Source organism: Monodon monoceros, unplaced genomic scaffold, assembly GCF_005190385.1.
Source record: "Monodon monoceros isolate NGI ecotype Baffin Bay Population unplaced genomic scaffold, NGI_Narwhal_1 Super_Scaffold_3, whole genome shotgun sequence".
Taxonomy (NCBI): Eukaryota; Metazoa; Chordata; class Mammalia; order Artiodactyla; family Monodontidae; genus Monodon; species Monodon monoceros.
In genome coordinates this window covers 33,239,328-33,260,624 of record NW_021703780.1, presented here as the reverse complement: position 1 = coordinate 33,260,624, position 21,297 = coordinate 33,239,328, and the positions used below count along the sequence as shown (strand labels likewise).

The window sequence follows — 21,297 nt, the reverse complement described above, 5'->3', positions numbered from 1 at the left end:
GGGCGGGGCTAGGAGACCAGAAGGAAGGTCTGGGGGGACCTAAGGGCTCCGAAAGGCGTTCTGTTCCGCGAGTGCTTGAGGACCCGGCATAACGATGGCTCCCGAGGGTCTGCTCCGCGCCCGCCGGGACGCGGTCCCAGTGCTAAGCCCATGGGCACGGAGGCAGTGGAACCTGCACACTTTCCACCTGAGATCCCTCAAATGCTTTCCTTCAGTCGGCAGCTCTAGGCCCCGCCCCCCGTCCAGCTCTACCAGCCCCGGAGGGGCTGGCAGGGCCCGCGGGGGGCGTGGGAGCGGAAGGCGCGCTCCCGGGGCGGGCAGAGGCGGGTATCGAGACCTGAGAGTGGGAACTGGGTGAAGGGCCTGACGCCAGGGTCTGTCCAGAACTGCCCGGACAACAGCGCGCAGCGAGGGTGAGACCCCGGCGGAGTTCCTTCCCTTCCCCTAAACTCCCAGCAGCCAGACTGGGAACCCCAGGTGACTCGGGAACCACACCGCTTCCCACTTCGGAGGTGGGCCCCACATGCCCAAGAAAAAACTGGGGATCTGTCGAGAGGGCACTTGGCGGGACCAGACACTTCTCTTCTCCTTCCTCTCACTGTCCCGGGAAACCTTCCATCCCTTACACCCTCCCCCTCCCCCGCCACTTCCCAATCTCTAGACTCTGCCCTTCAGGGCAGGGGTGGGTTGGGAAGGTAGAACTCCTGAGACTGGTTACACCTGCGCGGGGGGCGGGGAGGGGGTTCAGTGTTGTCCCTTTTGTAAGGGGGGAGGGGAATTCTGGAAGGAATCCAGCACGTAAGTGGGGTCCAGTGCTAAGTGGACGTGGAGTTATGCCTCCCTGGGGGGATGAGGGTGAAGGGTGAAGACTGATTTCTGAGTGTTGTGCCTGTGTGGGATGACTTCATGCAAACTAGAACTAATCTGGAAGAGGGGTGCAAGTTTCTTCTGGGGCCCCAGATACCCTGCTTCGATGCCCACCCCCTCCCCCAAGCATCTCTTGCCTCCTGGAGCCCTAGGGGAAGTGGCTACTCCTGGCCCTGGGTGTGAACAGCCCATCCTGGCTGCCTTCCACAGGAAACCTGATCTGAGGGACAGAACAGGAAGGAAGCAGATGGGTGTGGAGCCAGGAAGCAGGGAAGGGTGGCACAGGGCGGGGCTCCGAGCTGGGAAACACTATAATTGTCACAGTCCAAACCCTGTTCCCAGCCCCAAAGCTGGGTCTTATAGAGGCCAGGGATTTGGTGATGCCCTCCTGTGCCCAGCTGCCGTTAGAATCCAACCCAGCTCTCAAAGGCAACCTCCTCCTCTAAAGCTTCCCTTAGCCTTCTAATGTGACCTCAGGCAAGTTTAACCTGTTTGTTTCAACCGTAAAATGGGATAATAGAAACTACCTCACAGGGTTGTTGTGAAGATGGACTATATTATGTAACATGCTGGAAAAGTCCCTGGCACAGGGTAAACATTCTAGAAAAGTTTACTCTGTTTTTTTTTTCTTCCTAGGGTGCTGTGTATATCTGCCCAGAACCCTGGCCCCATCCTGCCTGGTTTCATCTGTGCCTTACCCCGTAGACTATGAGGTCCTTGAGGGCAGGGCCCATCCCTTTTCTACTTCAGTAGTCACCTCCTATCCCCAAGATACTGTGGCCATACCAGGGCTTGCCCAGAGGAGGGCTGAAGAGATGCACTTAGAATTATCCAATGAAGTTGCCACTAGAGATAGAAGCACAGGATTTTGTCTGTCCTGGAGGAGCTGATAGACTAGATGAGGAGCTGAGAGAGACACAGGGAGCAAAGAGAAACGTTAGGTGCTAAATCTTGGGGCACCCACTGTACTTATTTCTGGAGTCAGGGAAAGGAGAGTTGGTATAGGCTGGATAGGCTGAGAAGGGCCTCCCGGTGAGGTGATCCTTTCACCCAGCCCAAGCCTGCAGCGGGGAAGCAGGGAGAGACGAGGAAGTAGGTTCACTGGGTACTGCTGAGTGTACAGTGAGGAGTGGTGGGAGCTGTGGCAGGGGAGGTGGGGAACAAGGGGCCAGTCTACCCAAAGGCTCACCAGAAAGGCGAAATGCCCTCTCCCTCCACTATGGGCCTCCTGTTTCCTCCATCCCAATCTTGGGAGACCCCCGAGTTTGAGCTTCAGAAACTCTGGAGCTGAAAGGTTTGGCCTCAAGATCTGGCTCTGCCATTTACTAGCTGTGTGACCTTGGGCAGACCATGTATGCCTTCCAAGCCTCAATTGGGCCATCTGTAAAATGGTGATAAGAATACCACCTGATTCACATAGCTGTGGGGAGGACTGAAGGAGATAACGTCCAGAAAGCATTTAGCCTGCCTAGCACACTGTCGTGGCCCAATAAATGGGAGGCGTCTTGTTTTCTGTGCAGACTTTGCCACCAATGTCACTGCTGAACTCTGGCTCGCCCCACCGAGGGGAGAGGCTGACCCCTCCGGAGCCAAATCCACCAGTCAACTCAGACAGCAACCCAGGTCACGTGCCAGAGGAGGACCCTGAGGAAACCTCTGCTCAGGTGGTAGGGGTCCTGCCCTTCCCTCTGAGACCAACATCCCCTCCATCCTTTGGACCTCTTCCCATTTCCACCAAGTGGGAGGTAGTTAGCCTTTGTGCCCAACTTCTTGCAGCCCCTTCTCTTTGCAGGAATCCTTGTCCCTACAGCCCTCTCAGGACACAGGGGTTCAACTTCTTTAAGCTTATCCACATGAATACATGAATACTCTCCTAGGGGGTCTGTGTTGTCAAAGCAGAACCTAGGGACTTTGCCCCTAAGGAGTGAAAGGGGTGATTTCAAGCATAAGAAGGAAGCTGTTTTGCAGTGTGCCCCCCCTGACCTGCCTCAATCAGACCATAAACATGGGAGTGGATCAGTTGTCCTTGTGATCTTGAAGGAGGATCCTCCAAATGGAGGGGGGTGCTTGGATGTTGTTCCAGATTGGTGAAGAGGTGGCAATGAAGAGGGAAGGAAACAAGGGGAAGGAAGGAAAAGCCGAGCTCTGCTTCTCTCCTTTTGCTGCGTTTCCTCAGGATCCTGAAGTCCTGAGCTTGGGGAACCCTGGCCTGGACACCAACCAAGCCCCCAGCTGGCCTGGACTCCGGACCCTCCTGCAGCAGCTCCCTCCGCAGGACAGCGATGTGGGTCTCCCTCTCCCCAGCTTTCCTCTCTCTTGCCTCCCTTTCTTTACTTACCGTGGGAAGAAGTTTGGTCCAAAAGGCAGGGGACATGCATTTAAGGCCTAGCTTGGCCACTAATTGGGGGAAGTCATCCCCCACCCCCAGCCTGAGCTTTCACAACTACTTAATGGGTGCAGTAACATCTGCTCTGCCCACCACAATGCTTAGTTGAAGAGCAAATGAGAAAATGGACATGACCAGCTTTTGAAACTGATAATGGAATGTACAAATGTAGAGAGTATGGTGGTTAAGTATTTATTGAGGGCCTCTGTGTGCCCAGTCTAAAGGCTTACAGTTCAGCTGGGGAGGCGAGGCAGGAGAATATGGAATAAATAGGGAAAATACAGTGGGAAGTGATATTAAGCTACAGCTCATTGGGAGCCAGGATCTAAATATATGGAGATGGGCTAAGTACTGTAGGGCTGTCAGGACCTGAGCGATCACCATTCCTGGGGTGGGGGGAGTGAGACGGAGGTGGACTTATGCCAGTTCTTTCCCTCCTTCCCTCTCCTCAGTACCCTTCTGTGCTGTTATCTCCTGCACCTCCCTGAGGTTTCACAACCTTCCTTTGACCCAGCAGCTAAACCTCTCCTCTCCAGTCAAACTTCAACATTGCCTGCTGGGGCTCTCCCGGTCACAGTGGACCTCTGTTTCTGCAGGAGCGCTATTGCCTGGCCCCTGGGGAGGAGGAGCTGGCTGAGCTGCGGCTCTTCTGTGCCCAGCGGAGGCGGGAGGCCCTGGGACAGGGGGTGGCCCGCCTAGTACCTCCTAAGCTTGAAGAATGCACCTGTGAAAAGGTATGTAGCACCCTCCCCCCAATATTCCCCTTCCTCCTCTTTGCCCTCTCACTTCTTCAGAAGGGGCTGGCTTCTGGGACTCTGGAGGGGGAAAAGGGGTTTGGGGATTGACAGTTTGGCAAAGCTTAGGAAAAAGGGAAACCAAATTTAGGGGTTCTTCGTGGAGCCTGCGGTGGAGGTGGGCTTGCCAGAATATGGGGAGAACAGTTAGGTTGAGGCTGGGATGCAAGAGCCAGGAGAGAAGGTAGGAGGGTTGTGTGGCCTCTGACCAGCGCAGCACCCGCACCCCGCAGTGCAGGGAGCGGCTGAGGCCAGGGGAGTACGGAGTGTTCACAGCTCGGGCAGGAGAGCAGCGCTGCTGGCACCGGGCTTGCTTTGCCTGCCAGGCCTGTGGCCAGGCCCTGATAAACCTCATCTACTTCTACCACGATGGGCGTCTCTACTGCGGCCGTCATCACGCAGAGCTGCTGCGGCCGCGCTGCCCGGCTTGTGACCAGGTACAGCCTCGAGGGGAGGGGCTGGAGGGGGTCTGCCCAGGGTCCAACGCGGCAGATGCAACGGGACACCTCTTCCAGTACCACGGAGTGGGGAACAGAGAACTAGGAACCAGCCTGGGAACTTTGTATTCCCTTTGCTCTGACTTGAGCTCTGGGCACCTGGGACTCGTTGCCTTTGTGCCCTCCCTCACCGCAAGCAGAGTCTCCCAAATTTTCTTGGACTGAGAGGACTTCTCCAGAGCGGGAACTCTTAGACAGACGTTCATCTCAGTACATCGGGTGCCCAGTGCTGGGCCTGCTCCTGCGAGGAACTCCCTCAATGTCCGCACAAGAGGCTGCACGGAACCCTGGGTTGGGCGTCCAGGAGACCCAGGTCGCACTTCTTCAGGCTGTGCCACCTGCTAGCTGGGGGACCCTGGCTAAGCCAATCAGCCCTCCCCGCATCCGAGAGTGGTTGAGTAGATCAAATGGGAATGTCTGTAGACGTGCTTTAGCGTCAACTGGGTATAAGGCGTGGTTACTGGATGAATGAATGAGTGAATGAATGAATGAGCCGTTCCCCTCTCCCTCTCCCAGCTGATCTTCTCCCGCCGCTGCACCGAGGCCGAGGGACGGCGCTGGCACGAGAACCACTTCTGCTGCCAGGACTGCGCCGGGCCCTTGGGCGGGGGACGTTATGCCCTGCTGGGCGGCGGCCCCTGCTGCCCCAGCTGCTTTGAGAGACGCTATTCGGATGCCGGCTCGAGTCCGGCCCCGACAGTGGAAGGCAGGGCGTCCCCGGGTAAGGGAGGAGAAGGTGCAGATCAAAGGGGAAGGGGGCAGCGGCTTGGGCTGGGCTGAGGGGGGGTTCTCCCGGGCTGGGACCCTCGTCCCGGTCCCACGCCGTCCCGCCCCTCCAGCAGCGCCCCCGTCCCCCCCACCGCACCCCCAGACCCGAGCCTCGGGGCCCGCAGCTCTCACCGCGCGTCCCTGGCCGGAGCGCTCCGAGGGCCTCCAGAACCCACCCCGCGCCGCGGTTGAGGCTGCGGCGCGGGACTCGCTCCTGGGCTGGGGCCGCGGCCGCCCTCTGCTGGGCGGAGGCGGGGAGGGGCGAGGAGCCGGGAGAGGACTCACCGCGGCGGCGCGCAAGGCCCGGGGGCGGGGCGGGAGGCTGGGCCCCGACTGGGACTGGCTTCTGGCGGCCGCCCCGCCCGGATCTGGGAGAGGGAGACTCGCGGCTCTGAGATGGGCGTTTCTGACCCGGCCCGGAACAGGGGAGGCGGAGATCGGCGGATTTGAAGATGGGCACCGCGCCCCGCGGAATGCCGCGATCATCTCCCGGGCAGCCCTTCTCTCTACTGCCGCCAGCTCCAGTCTGGAAACCCACAGGGGCATGCTTGGATCCAGCCCGGAGCAGGAGTGTAGAGGTGGGGACCAGGAGGAGACACCCAAAGGGCAAGAGCAGGGCTGCCCAGAGACTCCTCTTGATCCCAAGGAGGACGCTTCCTGCCCCACCTGCTCCTCTTCCTCTGAATCGGAACCCGAAGGCTTTTTCTTAGGCCAGCGCCTTCCCCGGCCCTGGGAGACCCCCGGCAATCTCCAAGCTGGGGACAGCGACACCTCCAGGAAGCATTGCACCATTTGCTAGTGGCGCGGCCTGGAGAAAGGGTGGCTGGGGAGGTAATCTGTACTGTGAGAGAGCAAAACTCTCCTCCCCCTATAAAAATCCTAGACTGAACGCCATCAGGGCCCATGGCTGGGAGAGGCGGCGAAATGACAAATTTGGAGTGCTTCCTTTTAGCCCGCGCATTCTATGACTTTTCATGGAGACTCTTGGGGAGCCCCATTCCTTAAAGCTACGCATCCCCTGCTGAGTGAGACCCTACCCCACCCCCACAGGCTAGGCAGCCCCATCCTCAGCATCCTCCTCCTGAGCCAACGAAGTGATCACTCAGAGACCACCTGTGACTGGCGGTGGGCCAGCCGAAGGCCAGGAGGGAGCCGGAGGTGGAACCCGACCAGGGGAGGTTGGAGCTGGACGGCGCTCCTTGCCCGGCAGATGTCGCGGACTCGCAGCCCGGGAGTTCTCGCTCCCGGCGTTTTACCAAGCTCAAGCCACTGCGCCCTCTGTCGGCGAGTAGCCAGCGGAAATGCGAGGCCGGAAGTTGCGTGATCTGCTGGCGCCGACAAGCGGCGTGGTGAGAGACCTTGCGGAGCGTTGGGGTGCTGCTATGGCTTCCAGTGGGGCCGGCGTGATCGCTGCGGGCTCGGCAAATGAAGCTCCCGAAATCCCAGACAACGTGGGAGACTGGCTTCGGGGCGTCTACCGCTTCGCCACCGATAGGAATGACTTCCGCAGGTAACCGAGGCACGGGACCTTGGTCGCTCTCCTGCCCTTGGCGCACGTATACATACCTGCCAGGTTTCCTTCTTCGCCGAGGCTGGGCCCTCCGGATTATTTACACCGCCAATATCTCGGCCTTTTCGTGGCTCTGGCTGTGCTTTGCTGAGGTCCTTGACCGTGCGGCCAGAGCGCTCCTTTCAGTCACCGGGCTCTGTCTAGAGAATCTCACCCTGCCCGCGGAGACCCGGGGGGAGGAGGCGCCAACACGTCAACAGGCTTTTCGGCCCTGGACGAGTACTTAATTGGGTTTTGCATTTGACCCTACTCTTACTAGACGTAGAAACGAACCTTAAATAACCATATGGGTCTTGGGCAACCTATTATGTAACGATCGATGCTCTTGCGATTCTAAAGTGTTTTTGCCTTGGGAGGGGGCGGTTTCCAGGGTGGTGATGGGAAGCTTCCCCCCACCCCCCAGCCCATCTTTCACTGACCAAAGACACGTGACTCAGTGACCACAGGGTTAAAGGGATGCATTTTTTCCAGGAACTTGATCCTCAATTTGGGACTCTTTGCTGCCGGAGTTTGGCTGGCCAGGAATTTGAGTGACATTGACCTAATGGCACCTCAGCCTGGGGTGTAGCCGTAAAGGTAAGCATTAACCAATGTTCTGCCCGTTTTAGGAGTCCTAGAGACTGGGATAAGAAATAATTTATATCAGCTATTCACAAAATAATGGATAAGAGACTTGATGTAAAACCCTTGGCTATTCCTAGTTAGATGTGTCTCCAGATATTCCAAGGGATGAGTCTCTTACCAATTTCCCTCTAGTGATTTTACATTTCTCATGCCACCTGTTGTCTGACTGCAGACACATGGAACCCCTGTGCTGTACTCGAACCTTCCAAAAACAGAGCCTCCGATCTGTGACCGTCACAAGACTTGCCCTGATGGCGGCTGAAGTTTGATTCAGATGGGCACCTTTGCTTCCCTGCTTGATTTCCTTTTCTTTGCTGAGTCCACTCAGAACACCCTTCTCTGGTCAGCAGGTAGGGTTCAGCTAAAGTGTTGTCCTGTGTTCTGTAAAGTTCTGTACATAGTTCCAAAGTTTCTGCAGGGGATGATCTTTGCTCTTGTCCTGAGGAATATTCTAATGGTATTTTAACAAATAAAGACTGTACACAAAGACAGCCATTTTATTCTTTTAATAAGAAACTTCGGCTTACAAAAACAAGGTGTAAAAAGTCAAGATTTACAAAAATCATAAAAACATGATTTATATTTCACACTCGAGAGAGACAGGAACAAGCCCCAAACATGGATTGTAACAGAGATGGTTTGCTTCATATTAAAAAAGAAAAGGAAACTGCAGCCACCGTTCACTGATGCTGGCGTAGGATGAAGCATGTTGTTGCGGAATTCCCGTTTTTGAGCGGTACTAAGGGAAGAAGTCATTTGGTGTTGCATAGCATTTTAGTGCACCGGGTGGGTTTTCCAGGCACCAGGGAGGCATTGTTGCTGTAGTACAGTGGGATTTGAGGGCAGTGAGGTGCAGGTAGAGGCAAGGGGTAAGTAAGCCTGGGCAGTGGGCACTGAAGTGACACTGCTTGAGGAAGCTGCTTCCTTCACAAGGAAATAGATTATTTTCTGACCCTAAAATTCATGGTAGTGCCACTGTCCAGGAGTGTGGGGTTCTTTGGAAATGGAATATGTAAGGAACTGGCATGGAAAGAATCACATAGGCTTAGCAAGGTGTGGACATAGTGACAGGCTCCCCTTGGCAATTTTTCTAGTTGATTTGCTCTATTAGGCATTTAAAAAAAATACATACTACTTTTCCGTGCCGAGTCTCTTACGGAACTGGTATGGGATTAAAGGACATGAATTGGAAAGGAGGGTCAGTATAAACGCACCACAGTGGCCTAATTGTTAATTGACACGTGTTGTCTCTAGCAATCTGTTCACTAAAGGTAAATAGAATAAAATGGTCCTTCTTGATCCTGCTGGCATAAATGTGGTTAAGAAAGCTGTTAGGGAATTAGATTTTTTATATGTTAAAGAAAAGCACCATTCTCTTATGAGCATTAATCAGGGAGGAGGTCCCATCTCTCAGGAGGAAGGAGTTTGAGCCTGTATGAATTCAGGCCTGTGGCTGGCTTAACATGAAGGCAGGATCCTTTAAGAGTCTACACGGGGACCACAGATGCTCTGACAAGTTCATATCTAATGAGGAAAGGTAACATACGTGGAGCAAGGCTTAGGTTTAAAGCCATCACCCCCGCAAATGGTGACCAGGAAGGAAACTTTTAAATCCCTTCAGCCTGCATCAGACCATTGCGCTAACACTAGAAATACCAGCACCTCCTGTTCTTTATAGGAGTGAAACGTACATCCTTGAAGTCTGCTACCTGATCTATTCATAATTGTGAACAGTTCTTTTTGATAAAAATTTTCAAAGCTAAAAATCAAAATCTGGCCAAAATTAAAGACATGGCAGCTTCCAAAAGCATAATTCAAGTTTCACTTAAAATTTAATGTTTTAGCTTCAAGTAACAGTGCCACTGTTGGTTTATAAAGCCATAAAGCTGGTAAGGTAAAGTTTCATTTAAACTGCCTTAATTCCCGAAAGTGATAAGAATTTTGCAGATTAAAGCTACCAAATCTACAATTTCCTCAAATTCTGATGAATAATTATTCCATAAATGAAAGTGCTGGTTTTCATCATTTCAACACAACATTTCTCCTCAAGGGAATTCAGTTTCACATCCTGTCACACGGTGTTTAGCCCAGGCTAGTTAACACCGTGTGACAGGATGTAAACACATAACATAGTATGACAGTACTATGAAAATCTCTTACACAACCTAGTTAGATCTGAAATAGAAACATGCCAGCAGAATTCAGTATGGAGAAAGTCCACAAAAATGACCATTCGCTTCAATGCTCTAGTGGCTATCGTGTACTTAGAGCAGTGTTTGGGTTGAGTACACAGTGGTTAAAGTCAAAGCCCTAGACCAAGAAAATGGTGAATTTAAACGTGGAAGATATAAACTAAACTCACAGTCATATTCAGAAGGCGCTTTTCAGCTTTAGTGCTTCAAAAAAGAATCTGAACCACCAGGGAGATTCATACTTACCTGGTAAAGAAACTAAGTGGCCATGGGAGGTTTTATTCCAAAGATACAACCCCCTCACCTAATTAGGCTGAGGGATCCAATTATTATATGTGCTTCGAGTGGTAAGCTTTTTAAACACCCTTTGGTGAAGTCTTGGAAACCTTAAGGTGGGAGTAAAAGGAACATGCTGTGTTTATAGCCCTGCAGGTGAGCAGGCTGGGTCTTTTCCCCTTCCACAGCCACTCGGCACCATCCCAGTCAGCAGCTGCCAGGGAGTGGGGCTGGGGAGCTGGGACAGGTTCTTTGAGCCTTCTTTTTTGCATATTACACAGTGCACTGGCTTGCCTTACAATCTAAAGGTTCACATATAGGGTATTGTGTTCTACACTGCTTCCTGAAATTTTGTGCAAAAGAACTTCAGAACTAATGAAGGTACCACTTCAGGAGGAACCGTTTCTGTTTGACTTCTACCATACGTTGCCCAGCATTAGAAAAACTAAAAGACCTTCCTCTGAATATTTGTGCTCTCCCAACCAGCTGGAAAAGCAGCCCTTCCACTTATAAGATGTAATCCCAGGTAGGAAACAGTATATGTTTAGGAAGGGGCAGCCCTCCCAGCCTGATTTTAAAAAGGCCTGAGCTAATGATTGGAACATAAAAGGGGTGGTAAAAAAAGAATGGGGTACGTAGTCTGCCTTGAAAAGGACACACTGATGAATAATCAAACACAAAGATTTTGGATATTACAATTAAAATTTCAGAACTTGCTGGTAAGAATAATTTGCTTTCACACACACAAGATATGAAATGCTTTTAAAAAGTCTGACACCAAATGTCCTTTACACTATACAGATCCATTTGCCACTTGCAATGACAAGAAGGAATCCTTTCCCTTAATCTTTTCAATCCCATGCAAACCATAATTGGGTACAAGGCACCAAATTTTATGAATTGTATAAAATTAGTTCACAAAGCTTTATCAGTAAGTAAAACAAACTCCATTTCTCCCTCCCTGCCCACCCACATCCCAACCCCAAACACCCAACCAGGTTTTCATTCTGTACTACTGTTGACCTCTCTTGTGTTTACGCTGGGACCTGGCTAGGGCCATGCTCCACTGCAGTCAACCCACCTCATTAGTTCTTGCACTCTGATGGGACTGTAAGCATAGCCTGAGCGGGGAACTCATACAGTCAATGGCTCTAGAAGCCTTGCCATTCAAAACAAAAATAAACTCTGCTGTTGAGTCCATAGGACACATTAACACTTCTGTAGTTTCCAATTTTATTCATGACATTGTAAGAGACATCTGGAAATTCTTTACAGTGTGGCACTGCCCCCATCAGCCTGAGAGGGACTGGATCAAAGCAGGCAAGAGGTCTGCCCACCTTTAAATAAGAGTTCAGTTCTTGGCCATTGAGGGCATTCCTAATCTTTTTTTTTTTTTTTTTTTTTTTTAAAAAAAAAAAAAACACACACTAGCATGGATGCTCTCAGAGGCAACCACAAGTATGAGGGTCAAGCTAGATTGAGGTAAAATCCTTTTTGAGGGGCCAGGGTGCATTCACCTTGGCTGGCTACAGCAAAAAGTAAACACACCAGCCAACTACAAAGGGTTCCTAGAACGGGACTCCAACTACTTGTCTGGGAAAGAAACAGGCTCGTAAGGTTCAGTTAGGAGATCTTGGGTTTGATTTGGCAGTATCTAGTCAACTTCTAACCGGTTCTTATTTTCTTCTCTTTACAATGTTTCTACTTAAAGTAAGATGCAACTAAGAAATTCATCTACTTCCAGTATGTAAATAAATTAAAGGCAAAGGGACATTTCCCTCACAACAGCCATTGGCTTATGCAGCAGGAAACTCTTTTCTTTAATTAAAATCTCCATAAATACTAACTTCTCAACAGCGTCTAGTGCTGCTGCCTCTGGGTACCTGAGGTGTCTCACTGCAGGGGCACCTTCAAGTGTGTGCAGCTCACTGAGGTATTGGTTTCTATTCCAACTCATTTGAAATGATTTTGTTAATTTGATACAATGTGTGCTCAGCTAATTTAAGCACTTATTTTACAAAGTCCTTTGCTTAATAATCCTTAATACTTGGTATAAAACTATTTTTAAGAATTAAATTTGAAGATCTTTTAATTTTCTATTAGATGTTTATTTTTCTTGTTTTCCCCTGGACAGCCTGAGGGATGAAGTACATGCTCTATTAGTACTTCTCCATTTGTAAGTTCTCTTTTTCTAGAATAATAAATATAGCATTCAATGAAAGATGAGGCACAATTTATATTTTCCTTCCCTTTTTACTCTCCTTGGGTTTTTTTGAGTTAATGCGCTTTTCTCTTGCCACCAAAAGTCATCACCGATCATGCCAACTTAAAAATGTGGATCTAGAGGATACAGCCTCACATCAGAGCCTCTGACAGCATGGGCAGCTGTGACACTTTAAAACAGTGTCCAGGTGAGGGTAAGCCCGGGCCAAGCTTGTACAAAGAAGCCTGCAGTAGACAATATAAACCAAATAGCATAAAAAATGCCATACGCTATCGCTTCCAAATAAAAGCTAAATATTACAGAAACCTCACAGTGTTGGAAAAAGCAAGTTTAATTTAAAATATAGTCACTCCTCTTCCTTATCAGGGTGAGCCATTTTCTGTCTGATTTCCTCCAAGTCTCAGTGCTGTCTGGCAGGTCCTATGGGAGAATTCATCTCAAAAGAGGTCAACAGCAAATGCTACAGATCTGCTTGGGAAATGTGGTTCCTCAACATCGCTAAACCTTTGACTCTCATTCTTTAGCCTTTCTTTTCCCAACTTCCCATCCCTCCCCAAACTCCCTTCACATCCATCCTCTTCAGGTGGCAACTGTACTTCTACCTGAATTGAAATGTTAACATGACATACTCAGTCAAAAGATGAGCATTCAGAGTGACAGGCTGAGGCGGGCTGCAGCACTCCCACAGTGAGAGTTACGGTTTGCATTCACTTTTACTAGTGAGTCTAAGCGAAGGACTGAGAAGGGAAATTCAGTGGTGCCTGATAGGGCAGAGAGTTTCCATCTGGGCAATTTCATGCCACTTAGAAACTGACCCAGTTTAAAAAAGAAAGATCTATTTTACTAGCACTGGAGTTAAGGACAGGGCACTCTTGCTTTTTTCTCTGATGGATTGAGTGTGGGTGGGTAAAGAAACAGTAGGGATTAGCAGATTTTGGAGGAAACAGGCCAGGACTCTCAACAATAAACTGTTCAGACATACAGGAGGAGGATTCCTAAGCCTTAGAAAAGCAAAAGCTCCCACATCTTATGAACAGGAAATAAGCTGCAGGTTAAGAAAAGCTGCATGCTGCACCAAGGTGAAATGGGTGACAGGCATTTAGATAAGCCCTGGACCACTGGCTATCCCCCCACCCCCACCCCCTAACTGAGTTCTGAGAAGGCCTCAGACAACTGACCCAAAGACCAATTTAAACCAAACTATGTGCTTGCCCTAGACTTGAACCAGGGATTTGCTACAGAACTAGGTAGCCAGGAGTGCCCTTAGGCTCAGTGTGCCACAGAGAACATGTCATGTACCAGTTTCTTGCTTCCCCATGTGAACTGCTCCTTCTTTAGAATGAAGGGATGTTCATGCCATCTCAGAAGATGTGGTATGATTAAATGACAGCAGCAGCCAGGGAGAGTATGACACATGAAAAACCTCCCATTTCACATGGAGAAATTTCCTCCATGCATCTCATTCCATTCTTCAACTGCTATCCCCTAAAAAAGGAAGTCTGCAGATTTTTAACCCTTGAGGGCTACTTCCATTGTAGGAAAAAATCCTTAGACTTCACCTTCCGCCTTGGAACCAATCCTATCCAGCAAGCTGCCAGCCCAGGGCCCCTCCTTGCGTGCTCTGTCGAGGGCTGCTCACATCAGGAGGGTTCTTCTGGTGCTGCAAGGAGTCCTGATTAGCAGGGGAATCATGTAATAGAACATGGCTGGATATGACCAATTCACTCCCTCTTCCCTCCACCCGGATCCCTCTATATTCAGAAGCAGCTGATGAAAGAGTCTTCATAGAAGTTACTCCTTTTGATTTGTTTTAACGAAGGAGGGAATTTCTAAACCCATTTAAAAGAAAGTTGCTACAAATTTTATGATAGCACACGAGTCACCTGGCACCTTCTGCTCTAGACCCAGTGACGCAAACCTAGTAATCTGTTCCTGCAGTAAACCTTATTTCCTATACGAGGAAAGATGTATAGAAACCAATAGTTTAAATGCAAGCCAGTCCTCGATACGTGCCTCCCATTCAGGGGAAGGTCCGTGGTCTGCCCTCATCGTTGTTGCTGGACTGCACCTGAGTTTGGAGTTGGGTTTCTGAGATTCTTGCATTGCCCTGAACTGTTCTTTGAGTGTAAAAAAGGATGTAGGCTTGAGTTTTGCACACTTCCTCGACACTGCATACATTCAGCTTTGAGTCATTGCAGTGGACCCAAAAACCTAGGAAACCAAATGAAAGAAAGAGAGAAAATGACTACCCAACTTATATTTCAGTCACCAGGCAAACAAGGAGATGAGGAAAGGGACAGAGGAGCTCTGAATAGATCCAACCCTTGATTGTTCGTGGTGGATGAAGAGAAAAGTAAATGAAACCAACAGACTTCCCTGAAACCACTGGTTTTAACCCCGCAAGCCCCACCACAATACTGCTTGCAGTATCGACCGACTATAATTTTTGTCCTCATTTCATTTCATTCAGTCTTCTTCACTGCCCATTAGGGTTTTCTACAAAGACAGGAGACTGGGGGCTAAGAGATGGGAAAAGGAGGAGGAGGAGAGGGGGAGTGTAAATAGAAGTGATAAAGGAACACTTAGAAGGAATAAAAAGTTATTTTTTACAGGCTCCCTCTGGCTACCCCAAGGGCTGAGGGTTTCAGGACGGGTACACTACTGAAAACACATTCGCAGCCCACCTGCCTCAGCGCAGTAGCTGGGAGGCTCTGCTCTGAGGGCAAGGACTGAAGGCTCCTTGGGAAGGGCCTTTTTAGTAAGTGCTCAGTAAATGTCCTCAGCTTTGTTATGAGCTGAGGCTAGTGAGATTCCATGAAGTTAGATGGGTCATACTGTTTCTGCAAAACCAAGAATGAAACTGAAGTCTGCAGCAGAAGTATTAGTAACAGCAATAACCTCTAACATTAACTGACCATTACATACTAGACACGGTGCTCAGCACTTTTACATGTTAGTTCCTGTCAATTCTTAGAACAATCAAATGTTGTTACTTAGTGATATATCCAAAATTTGAATCCATCTTTCATAATTCTTTCCACTGGATTTTAATGTATGTAATATCCCCCTATAGATTAAATAAAAGGAATGAAATGTGGACAAACCAACCCTTTTTTGTGTCCCCCACCCCACAGAGTAAAGCGCACGCACCTCCCTCTGTGTTGTAGCAATAGGCTGTGTAGTGTCCTGAGCCAAACCCTTTCCCGTGATGCATGACCACTGCGGAGAGATCATAGGCAAAGGTCTCTTTGTCAAGAGAGGAGAGCATGTCCCTGCAGCAGTAAGGTTCCATGGTTAATACCTGGTCAAAGGCGACATGGACCCCAATCTTCTCTCGGTGATTACGGCCAGACCACCTAGAACATGGATATAAACTTCTTACTAGTAAGAAATGGCATGTGTGATCAGAGACAGAGGTAGGTAAAACAGGGAATGGAGAAAATTTAACCTTCTGGATTTGGTTTTCTTTCACAACAAGACAGTGGTAATCAATGTTCACATATATTTCCTGTGAATATTGCATGTTCTCTGAAACTAGAAATCCCTGAACAAGCAATTCAGGCAATACTCTTTTTGTACTTTACCTCCTGCCCTCCTTTTCACAGATTATCTCATACTTTATTCTTAAGATGAATCTATAAAAGCCCAAGCGAGGCTAGGAAATGTTCAAGCACAGACACCCAAGTGCAGGCTAGCTGATTAAATAGGACCATGAGAGCAGAAGCCCAGTCCTGGCCCCCGACATCAGCTTGCTTCACTGGGCATGAACCATACACTCCATGGAAAGCGTGAGGCCTCTAGGGAACAGGCTTCTCCTCCCAACACCGAAGAAGACATCTGCCTTCGCCAAAGCCTTTGAAGTAGCTATTCCCACAGCTCACAGCCACCTGGGACGCCCCAGAGCAAGCTCACCTGAATCTTTTAAGGTGCAGCCGGAGGACCTGAGGTAGTCTGTAGATCATTAACTGCTTTCTAGCTTCACTCAGAACAAGGGGTTTTGGATTGGATTTTCGTCGTTTGCCTATATGGTTTGGGAAGGCATAAGACATAGATTGTGAGGAGACTCATTCTTTCCGAGCTATGGCAGAGACAGTGACTTGCCACTCGATATGCATTCTTCTTATTTCTCAGTATTAAACCTCAATTATATTTGGGGCAGCAATGTGACCCTCTCTAAGACTGCATTTCCCAGCCTCGCATGCCTGCATGGAGTGGCCACGGAAGTTCTGGTTGAGATGAAAGGAGTGATTGTGTGGCACTCTTGGGATGGCTGCTTAAAGAAGGCTGACTCAGTTGTAAGGTGCATCCTTTGTCCTTCCCACTGTCTGAAAGGAATCTCAGTTTCCTTTCCTGTGAAATGGGGGATAATGCATATATTTCAGCCTTAGGGAAAAGGTAAGAGGACACAGGATTACTAAAGGACAGCGTGTTTAAACAGATTTTTCCCCCATGCTTGTGGCCTATACAAATATTTAGAAAAGAAACTGCTGGTTTTATATTTTTATTGTTTTTTAAAAATATATTTATTTATTTATTTGACTGCACTGGGTCTTAGTTGTGGCATACATGTGGGATCTAGTTCCCTGACCAGGGATCGAACCTGGGCCCCCTGCATTGGGAGCATGGAGTCTTACCCACTGGACCACCAGGAAAGTCCCTGGTTTTATATTTTTATGCCATACCTATTTTCTGAAACATGTTTCTTGGTAACAGCACACTGCTAGACATGCAGGACAAGGCTGACAGGCTGGCCAAATACACCCAGTCCAAAGCAGAACCAGTGCTTGAGACTCCAATTTTGTTTCTAAAGATACTGAATTGTGGGTGAAATGCATTTTTAAATTACAGCAAGTAAACAGTGGAAATGAAGTTCTCTTAATTTCCATCAGAAGCCTTCTCTATAACCATTTACTGATGACTGCTCTATTATATTAATTAAATCGGTGAATGGATGGGAATATAAAATTAGTGGTCCACTGTGGTGCCTGCTAATTGTCTTTGAGCTGTTGAAATCATGGTCTCAGTGTCTGAAGAGCTTGGCATCTGATTTCGACGTCCTGTCTGTACCACTCGTGAAAGGTAGCAAGTCACAGCCAGATGACGTATCAAGGAGCTTTCTGTGACAATACGATGTGGAGCTGTTGCTTCTCATAATAGACTGCAGCTTTTACTAGGGCTGGTAGTCATGATATGTGAGAGCATGAGCGGAAAGAGAATTCAAAGAGGGGCCTGGCCTTATTTTACATTCCTTTTCACCAGCAGATTTTTGAAAATTACTGCAGCTCTGCCTGGGAATCCTGGCAGTGACTGCTACTCTCAGCAGAGGGAGTAAGTGAGCTAAGATGAAGACAATAATAGAATATGGCTTTGTTTCCCTAAAATGAAATTCACAAAGAAAAAGATATTACTGATTCAATTGAGATTGATCACTTCTGTCTCCCATTTGATTAAGCTGGCCACACAGAAAGGTGGAAGACTGAAAGTTTTGAAAGTTTCACAAGCAACAGATCAATGCATCTCATCCCTTCACCATAGCTTTCCTTCCCTGCTATTTGAACCTGTCTATAGAAATACTGAAAAATGGGCACATATGGCAACCGGAAAAACAATCCTTTCTTGCAAAAATTTAAAAAAAGTACTTCTTGCATAATCTATCAAGTCCAAGAATGATACAGTTAAGGCTGTTAACATCCTTCTGTTCCTTACAAGTACAAAGCTTTATGAATCACTATTTTAAAAAGAAAAAACAATGTGGCAACCAGATAAACAATCCTTTCTTGCAAAAATTAAAAAAAAGTATTTCTTGCATAATCTATCAAGTCCAAGAATGATAGTTAAGGCTGTTAACATCCTTCTGTTCCTTACAAGTATAAAGCTTTATGAATCACTATTTTAAAAAGAAAAAACAATGTTCTAGTAAGATAATTTAAGTCACTGCCTTTATATCTCAATATGGAACAGGGTAGGTGAGTTTATGGTTAACCAAATACAGCACTTCAAATTTTGTTTTAAAATGGCAAAATGATAGCAGGTGTGACTTGATTTTTATCCTGATTCTTCACAGAGAACAGGTTTCCCACGGTGTACTACTTTAAAAAACCATGTGCAGAAGTCTTAAAAGGGCTACCGTAAAATTGTCGTTCCCAAAACTTGTAGTCCAGACTACAGTATGGCTGCAAATTGATTTCAGATCTCTGCACAATCCATTCATCTTAGTTTCCAAATCTCTATATGCCAGAAACCCAAACATCAGCTTCAAAGTATTTGCTCTGCATTTCCTCTGTCCATGCTGGGTTAGCAAAAGCAGTAAGTGTTAGTGTGGTAAGACATGGGGGTGGGGATGGGGGGTGCATAAGATACTCACAGAGCCATATAGAAAAAATTCCACTTTACAATGAAAGCCATGATAGAGAAATACTTCCTTATGACCCTTCTGAGATGTGAACCTTTCAGGCATGTGACAATAACTATGAAGCTGCCATAGAGCAATGCACCATATGACTTCCTTTCTTGGTTTCATTGTACTTTAAATCTACAAATTCAGGACAAAAGCACACTTTTCTGATACTACAGCCTCAAACAGGCTATGCCACCTAAACTTTAAATAAGAAATGTCAGGGCTTCCCTGGTGGCACAGTGGTTGAGAGTCCGCCTGCCGATGCAGGGGACACGAGTTCGTGCCCCGGTCCGGGAGGATCCCACATGCTGCAGAGCGGCTGGGCCTGTAAGCCATGGCCGCTGAGCCTGCGCGTCCGGAGCCTGTGCTCCGCAACGGGAGAGGCCACAACAGTGAGAGGCCCGCGTACCGCAAAAAACAAAACAAAACAAAAAAACCCACTCAATATTACAGTGTTACTTTTGACTAAAGTGGCAAGTGAAGCACCTTAAACTGATATTCCAGTTACACACACCCACCCCTACCCCCAGCACTCACTGTTACATTGGTCACAAGCGTAGATTCTCCCTTCCAGAGCCTCTGTCTCTGTGAACTTGGCCAGCATCTCAGTGAGCAGGCACTGAGTCTGATTCAAAGGGATAAACCCCTTTTCTATGCAGTGATAGCGTTCAGGGAATTCCAGGGACAGATCCCAAAAGGGCTCGATGGTATTGGATTTGTAATTGCATGATACACATGTGACCTAGAATGAAAAGATCGGTTTACAGGTTATTATAACTTCCATGCTTCCCACATACATTTTTGCTAGCACATAACAACCAAAACTAAGTGCATAGTTTTCCAGAAACATTTAACTGTAATATTAAAATAATAAACATAACTTTAAGAGAATTAGAGCATATTACTTCTGGTATGTATCTCTAACCATGACGCTAGCTGGAACTGGAAAACCACACAGCAGTTATTACTACCTACCCCTTTCTCTCTTCTCTCATAAAGCATGCTTTGCCATTCAATGCTGCAGTATTACAGATGGAAGTTACCATGGAGGCAAGGCATCATCAATCTGAGATGGAGAATTTGCAGATTCCTGTCTGCTTCTCTCGTCCTCATACTCTTGTTCTCTCCAGACTTTGCTCCTTCCATCCAGTCCAACTTGCCTCTTTTTGCCCTTGTTTCTTGCAGCATCCCTACACTGATCCCTTGTGATTAGACCTCCTCCCCCGCTGTAACCTTCCCAGATGCACCTTTCTTCCTACAGACCCTCAGAGGGGTAGAGGAAGTGCTGAGAAACAGTCCCCTTTCACACGCTGAAAAATAAAAGCCTAAATAAACTTCCTCTTCCCATCCTACTCATACTCATCATTCTTTTAAAACCCTCAATACCCGGACACAAAACCTCAGTAGGATAGTGTAGAGGTTTTACCTGAATCTCTTTAAGTTGCCCACCTCTTTGCCTCTACAAATTCTTTCTGCATGTTCTCACAAAGCCTTATCTATGAGTCTTCACTCATGTCCTTAGATGGCTAAGGAAATGAAAGGTAATGGGGAACAGGAGGGAGACTTGCTTACCCTTTGGCATCCTCCGAGCCACCTCCCTCCCTTATATGTAAAGAATGCCTTGGAAGGAAGAGTGCTCTTTCAAACAACCATGGAACCAAGGTTATAGGCAAACTTCAATTTCCTAAAACTGATCAAAGGATGGCATGCCAACAATGGGTACTTGATTATAACAATGGGAATATTATATTACCTGTATCATCATTAAAGATTAAAGACATTTACTGAAAGTGAAATGATATGGCAAGTTAAACTAAAAATCTGCCTGTTAAGACAGGAGGCAAATTCACCAACAAGGCCGTCGCACAGTATAGTAAAAGGTACAGTGGCCGCCCTCAGCTATGCATAGTTACAGCAAATGTTGGCTACCCTAGTTAGGCCAACAGCCTGGGGCAGCTACGCACGGGAAGCCTAACTACTACACCAACCCGTTTCCAGTGTGGTGGGCAGCTGGGGATGGGCTGGGCACACACCTACCTGGCTGAGTAGCTGCCCGTGAAATATGGTGTTCACCACCTTTAAGACCTGTTTGGTGAGCTTCCTCTGGGAGAAGGGGATGAGGATCCGGCGCTTGGTGCCCTCGGACTCGAGTTCCTGCTGCACTTTGTGCAACAACTCGCAGAGAAACTCCTGCGCGTCCTGCTGGTCGTAGCCGCGGAAGGCGGGGATCAGGCTCCACACCGAGTGAAGCATGGCGAAGGGCGACACCAGGGCCCACCTCCCGGACCACATGACGCGGAAGAGGGTGTGCAGTTCGTGGCAGAGGGAGATGTGCTTCGAGCTGGGCTCCTTGTTCTGGATGAGTTCTAGGCTCCTGCTGAGGGAGGCCCCGCCATTCAAGCAGAGGCCCTCGCGCTCGCAGGCCTCGGCCCCGTGGCTCCTGGGCGACAGCTCGGTGGCTGAGCTGCCGGCCGGCCTGCCCGCGAGAGGGGCCTTGCCGTTGGCGGCCCTGGGAAACAGCTGCTCCGTCTTGGACGGGTCGAGGTTCAGGAAGCACTCACGGAACTTGCGCAGGTGGCTGAGCACCTGGAGGATGGAGTTCATGTAGCAGGTGTTGCCCAGGTTGCGCAGGCCCGTGACACCCGGCGCCATGGCGGGCGCGCGGCGCGGCGCGGGGCGGGGCCCAGGGCCGCCAACGGCAA

The 21,297-nt window shown here is 48.7% G+C and overlaps 3 protein-coding genes across 10 annotated transcripts in view; 2 read left to right on the top strand and 1 right to left on the bottom strand.

Moving 5' to 3' along the window:
- Window positions 1-272: 272 nt before the first annotated feature.
- Window positions 273-6,537, top strand: PRICKLE4 (prickle planar cell polarity protein 4). 8 transcript variants are annotated; one of them, XM_029243867.1, is made up of 8 exons: window positions 273-413; window positions 1,504-1,580; window positions 2,388-2,534; window positions 3,044-3,151; window positions 3,850-3,987; window positions 4,281-4,484; window positions 5,061-5,265; window positions 5,738-6,156. In XM_029243867.1, exons 3-8 carry the CDS (start codon window positions 2,400-2,402, stop codon window positions 6,109-6,111), a joined length of 1,164 nt encoding a protein of 387 aa, XP_029099700.1. In that variant the 5' UTR covers window positions 273-413; window positions 1,504-1,580; window positions 2,388-2,399; the 3' UTR covers window positions 6,112-6,156. The 8 variants fall into 8 exon arrangements, with proteins under 8 accessions (XP_029099700.1, XP_029099704.1, XP_029099703.1 ...); XM_029243871.1 differs by lacking the exon at window positions 1,504-1,580 and having other exon boundaries at window positions 2,388-2,531; XM_029243870.1 differs by lacking the exon at window positions 1,504-1,580.
- Window positions 6,538-6,567: 30 nt separating this feature from the next.
- Window positions 6,568-7,995, top strand: TOMM6 (translocase of outer mitochondrial membrane 6). The gene is made up of 3 exons (XM_029243873.1): window positions 6,568-6,822; window positions 7,354-7,458; window positions 7,679-7,995. The coding sequence occupies exons 1-2, from the start codon at window positions 6,614-6,616 to the stop codon at window positions 7,448-7,450; spliced, it is 306 nt and encodes a 101-aa protein (XP_029099706.1). The 5' UTR covers window positions 6,568-6,613; the 3' UTR covers window positions 7,451-7,458; window positions 7,679-7,995.
- Window positions 7,996-11,407: 3,412 nt separating this feature from the next.
- USP49 (ubiquitin specific peptidase 49) overlaps window positions 11,408-21,297 on the bottom strand; it is a 62,067-nt gene continuing 52,177 nt past the window's right edge. The window contains exons 4-8 of the mRNA XM_029243889.1: window positions 20,633-21,297; window positions 19,133-19,337; window positions 16,111-16,219; window positions 15,349-15,554; window positions 11,408-14,409 (exon numbers count right to left, since the gene is read on the bottom strand). The exon at window positions 20,633-21,297 is cut by the window's right edge and continues 29 nt beyond it. Coding sequence (XP_029099722.1) covers window positions 14,219-14,409; window positions 15,349-15,554; window positions 16,111-16,219; window positions 19,133-19,337; window positions 20,633-21,297 — 1,376 coding nt within the window. The 3' untranslated portion in view covers window positions 11,408-14,218. The remainder of the gene's footprint in view (window positions 14,410-15,348; window positions 15,555-16,110; window positions 16,220-19,132; window positions 19,338-20,632) is intronic.

Bases quoted from the DNA above. Each gene is read 5' to 3' on its own strand.
- PRICKLE4 (XM_029243865.1), top strand. From the start codon at position 2,361: ATGGGAGGCGTCTTGTTTTCTGTGCAGACTTTGCCACCAATGTCACTG. The intron at 2,535-3,043 runs GTAGGGGTCCTG...GCGTTTCCTCAG, and splicing joins AGGAAACCTCTGCTCAGGTG to GATCCTGAAGTCCTGAGCTT. The intron at 5,266-5,737 runs GTAAGGGAGGAG...GGCCCGGAACAG, and splicing joins GGAAGGCAGGGCGTCCCCGG to GGGAGGCGGAGATCGGCGGA.
- TOMM6 (XM_029243873.1), top strand. From the start codon at position 6,614: ATGCGAGGCCGGAAGTTGCGTGATCTGCTGGCGCCGACAAGCGGCGTG. The intron at 6,823-7,353 runs GTAACCGAGGCA...CATTTTTTCCAG, and splicing joins GATAGGAATGACTTCCGCAG to GAACTTGATCCTCAATTTGG.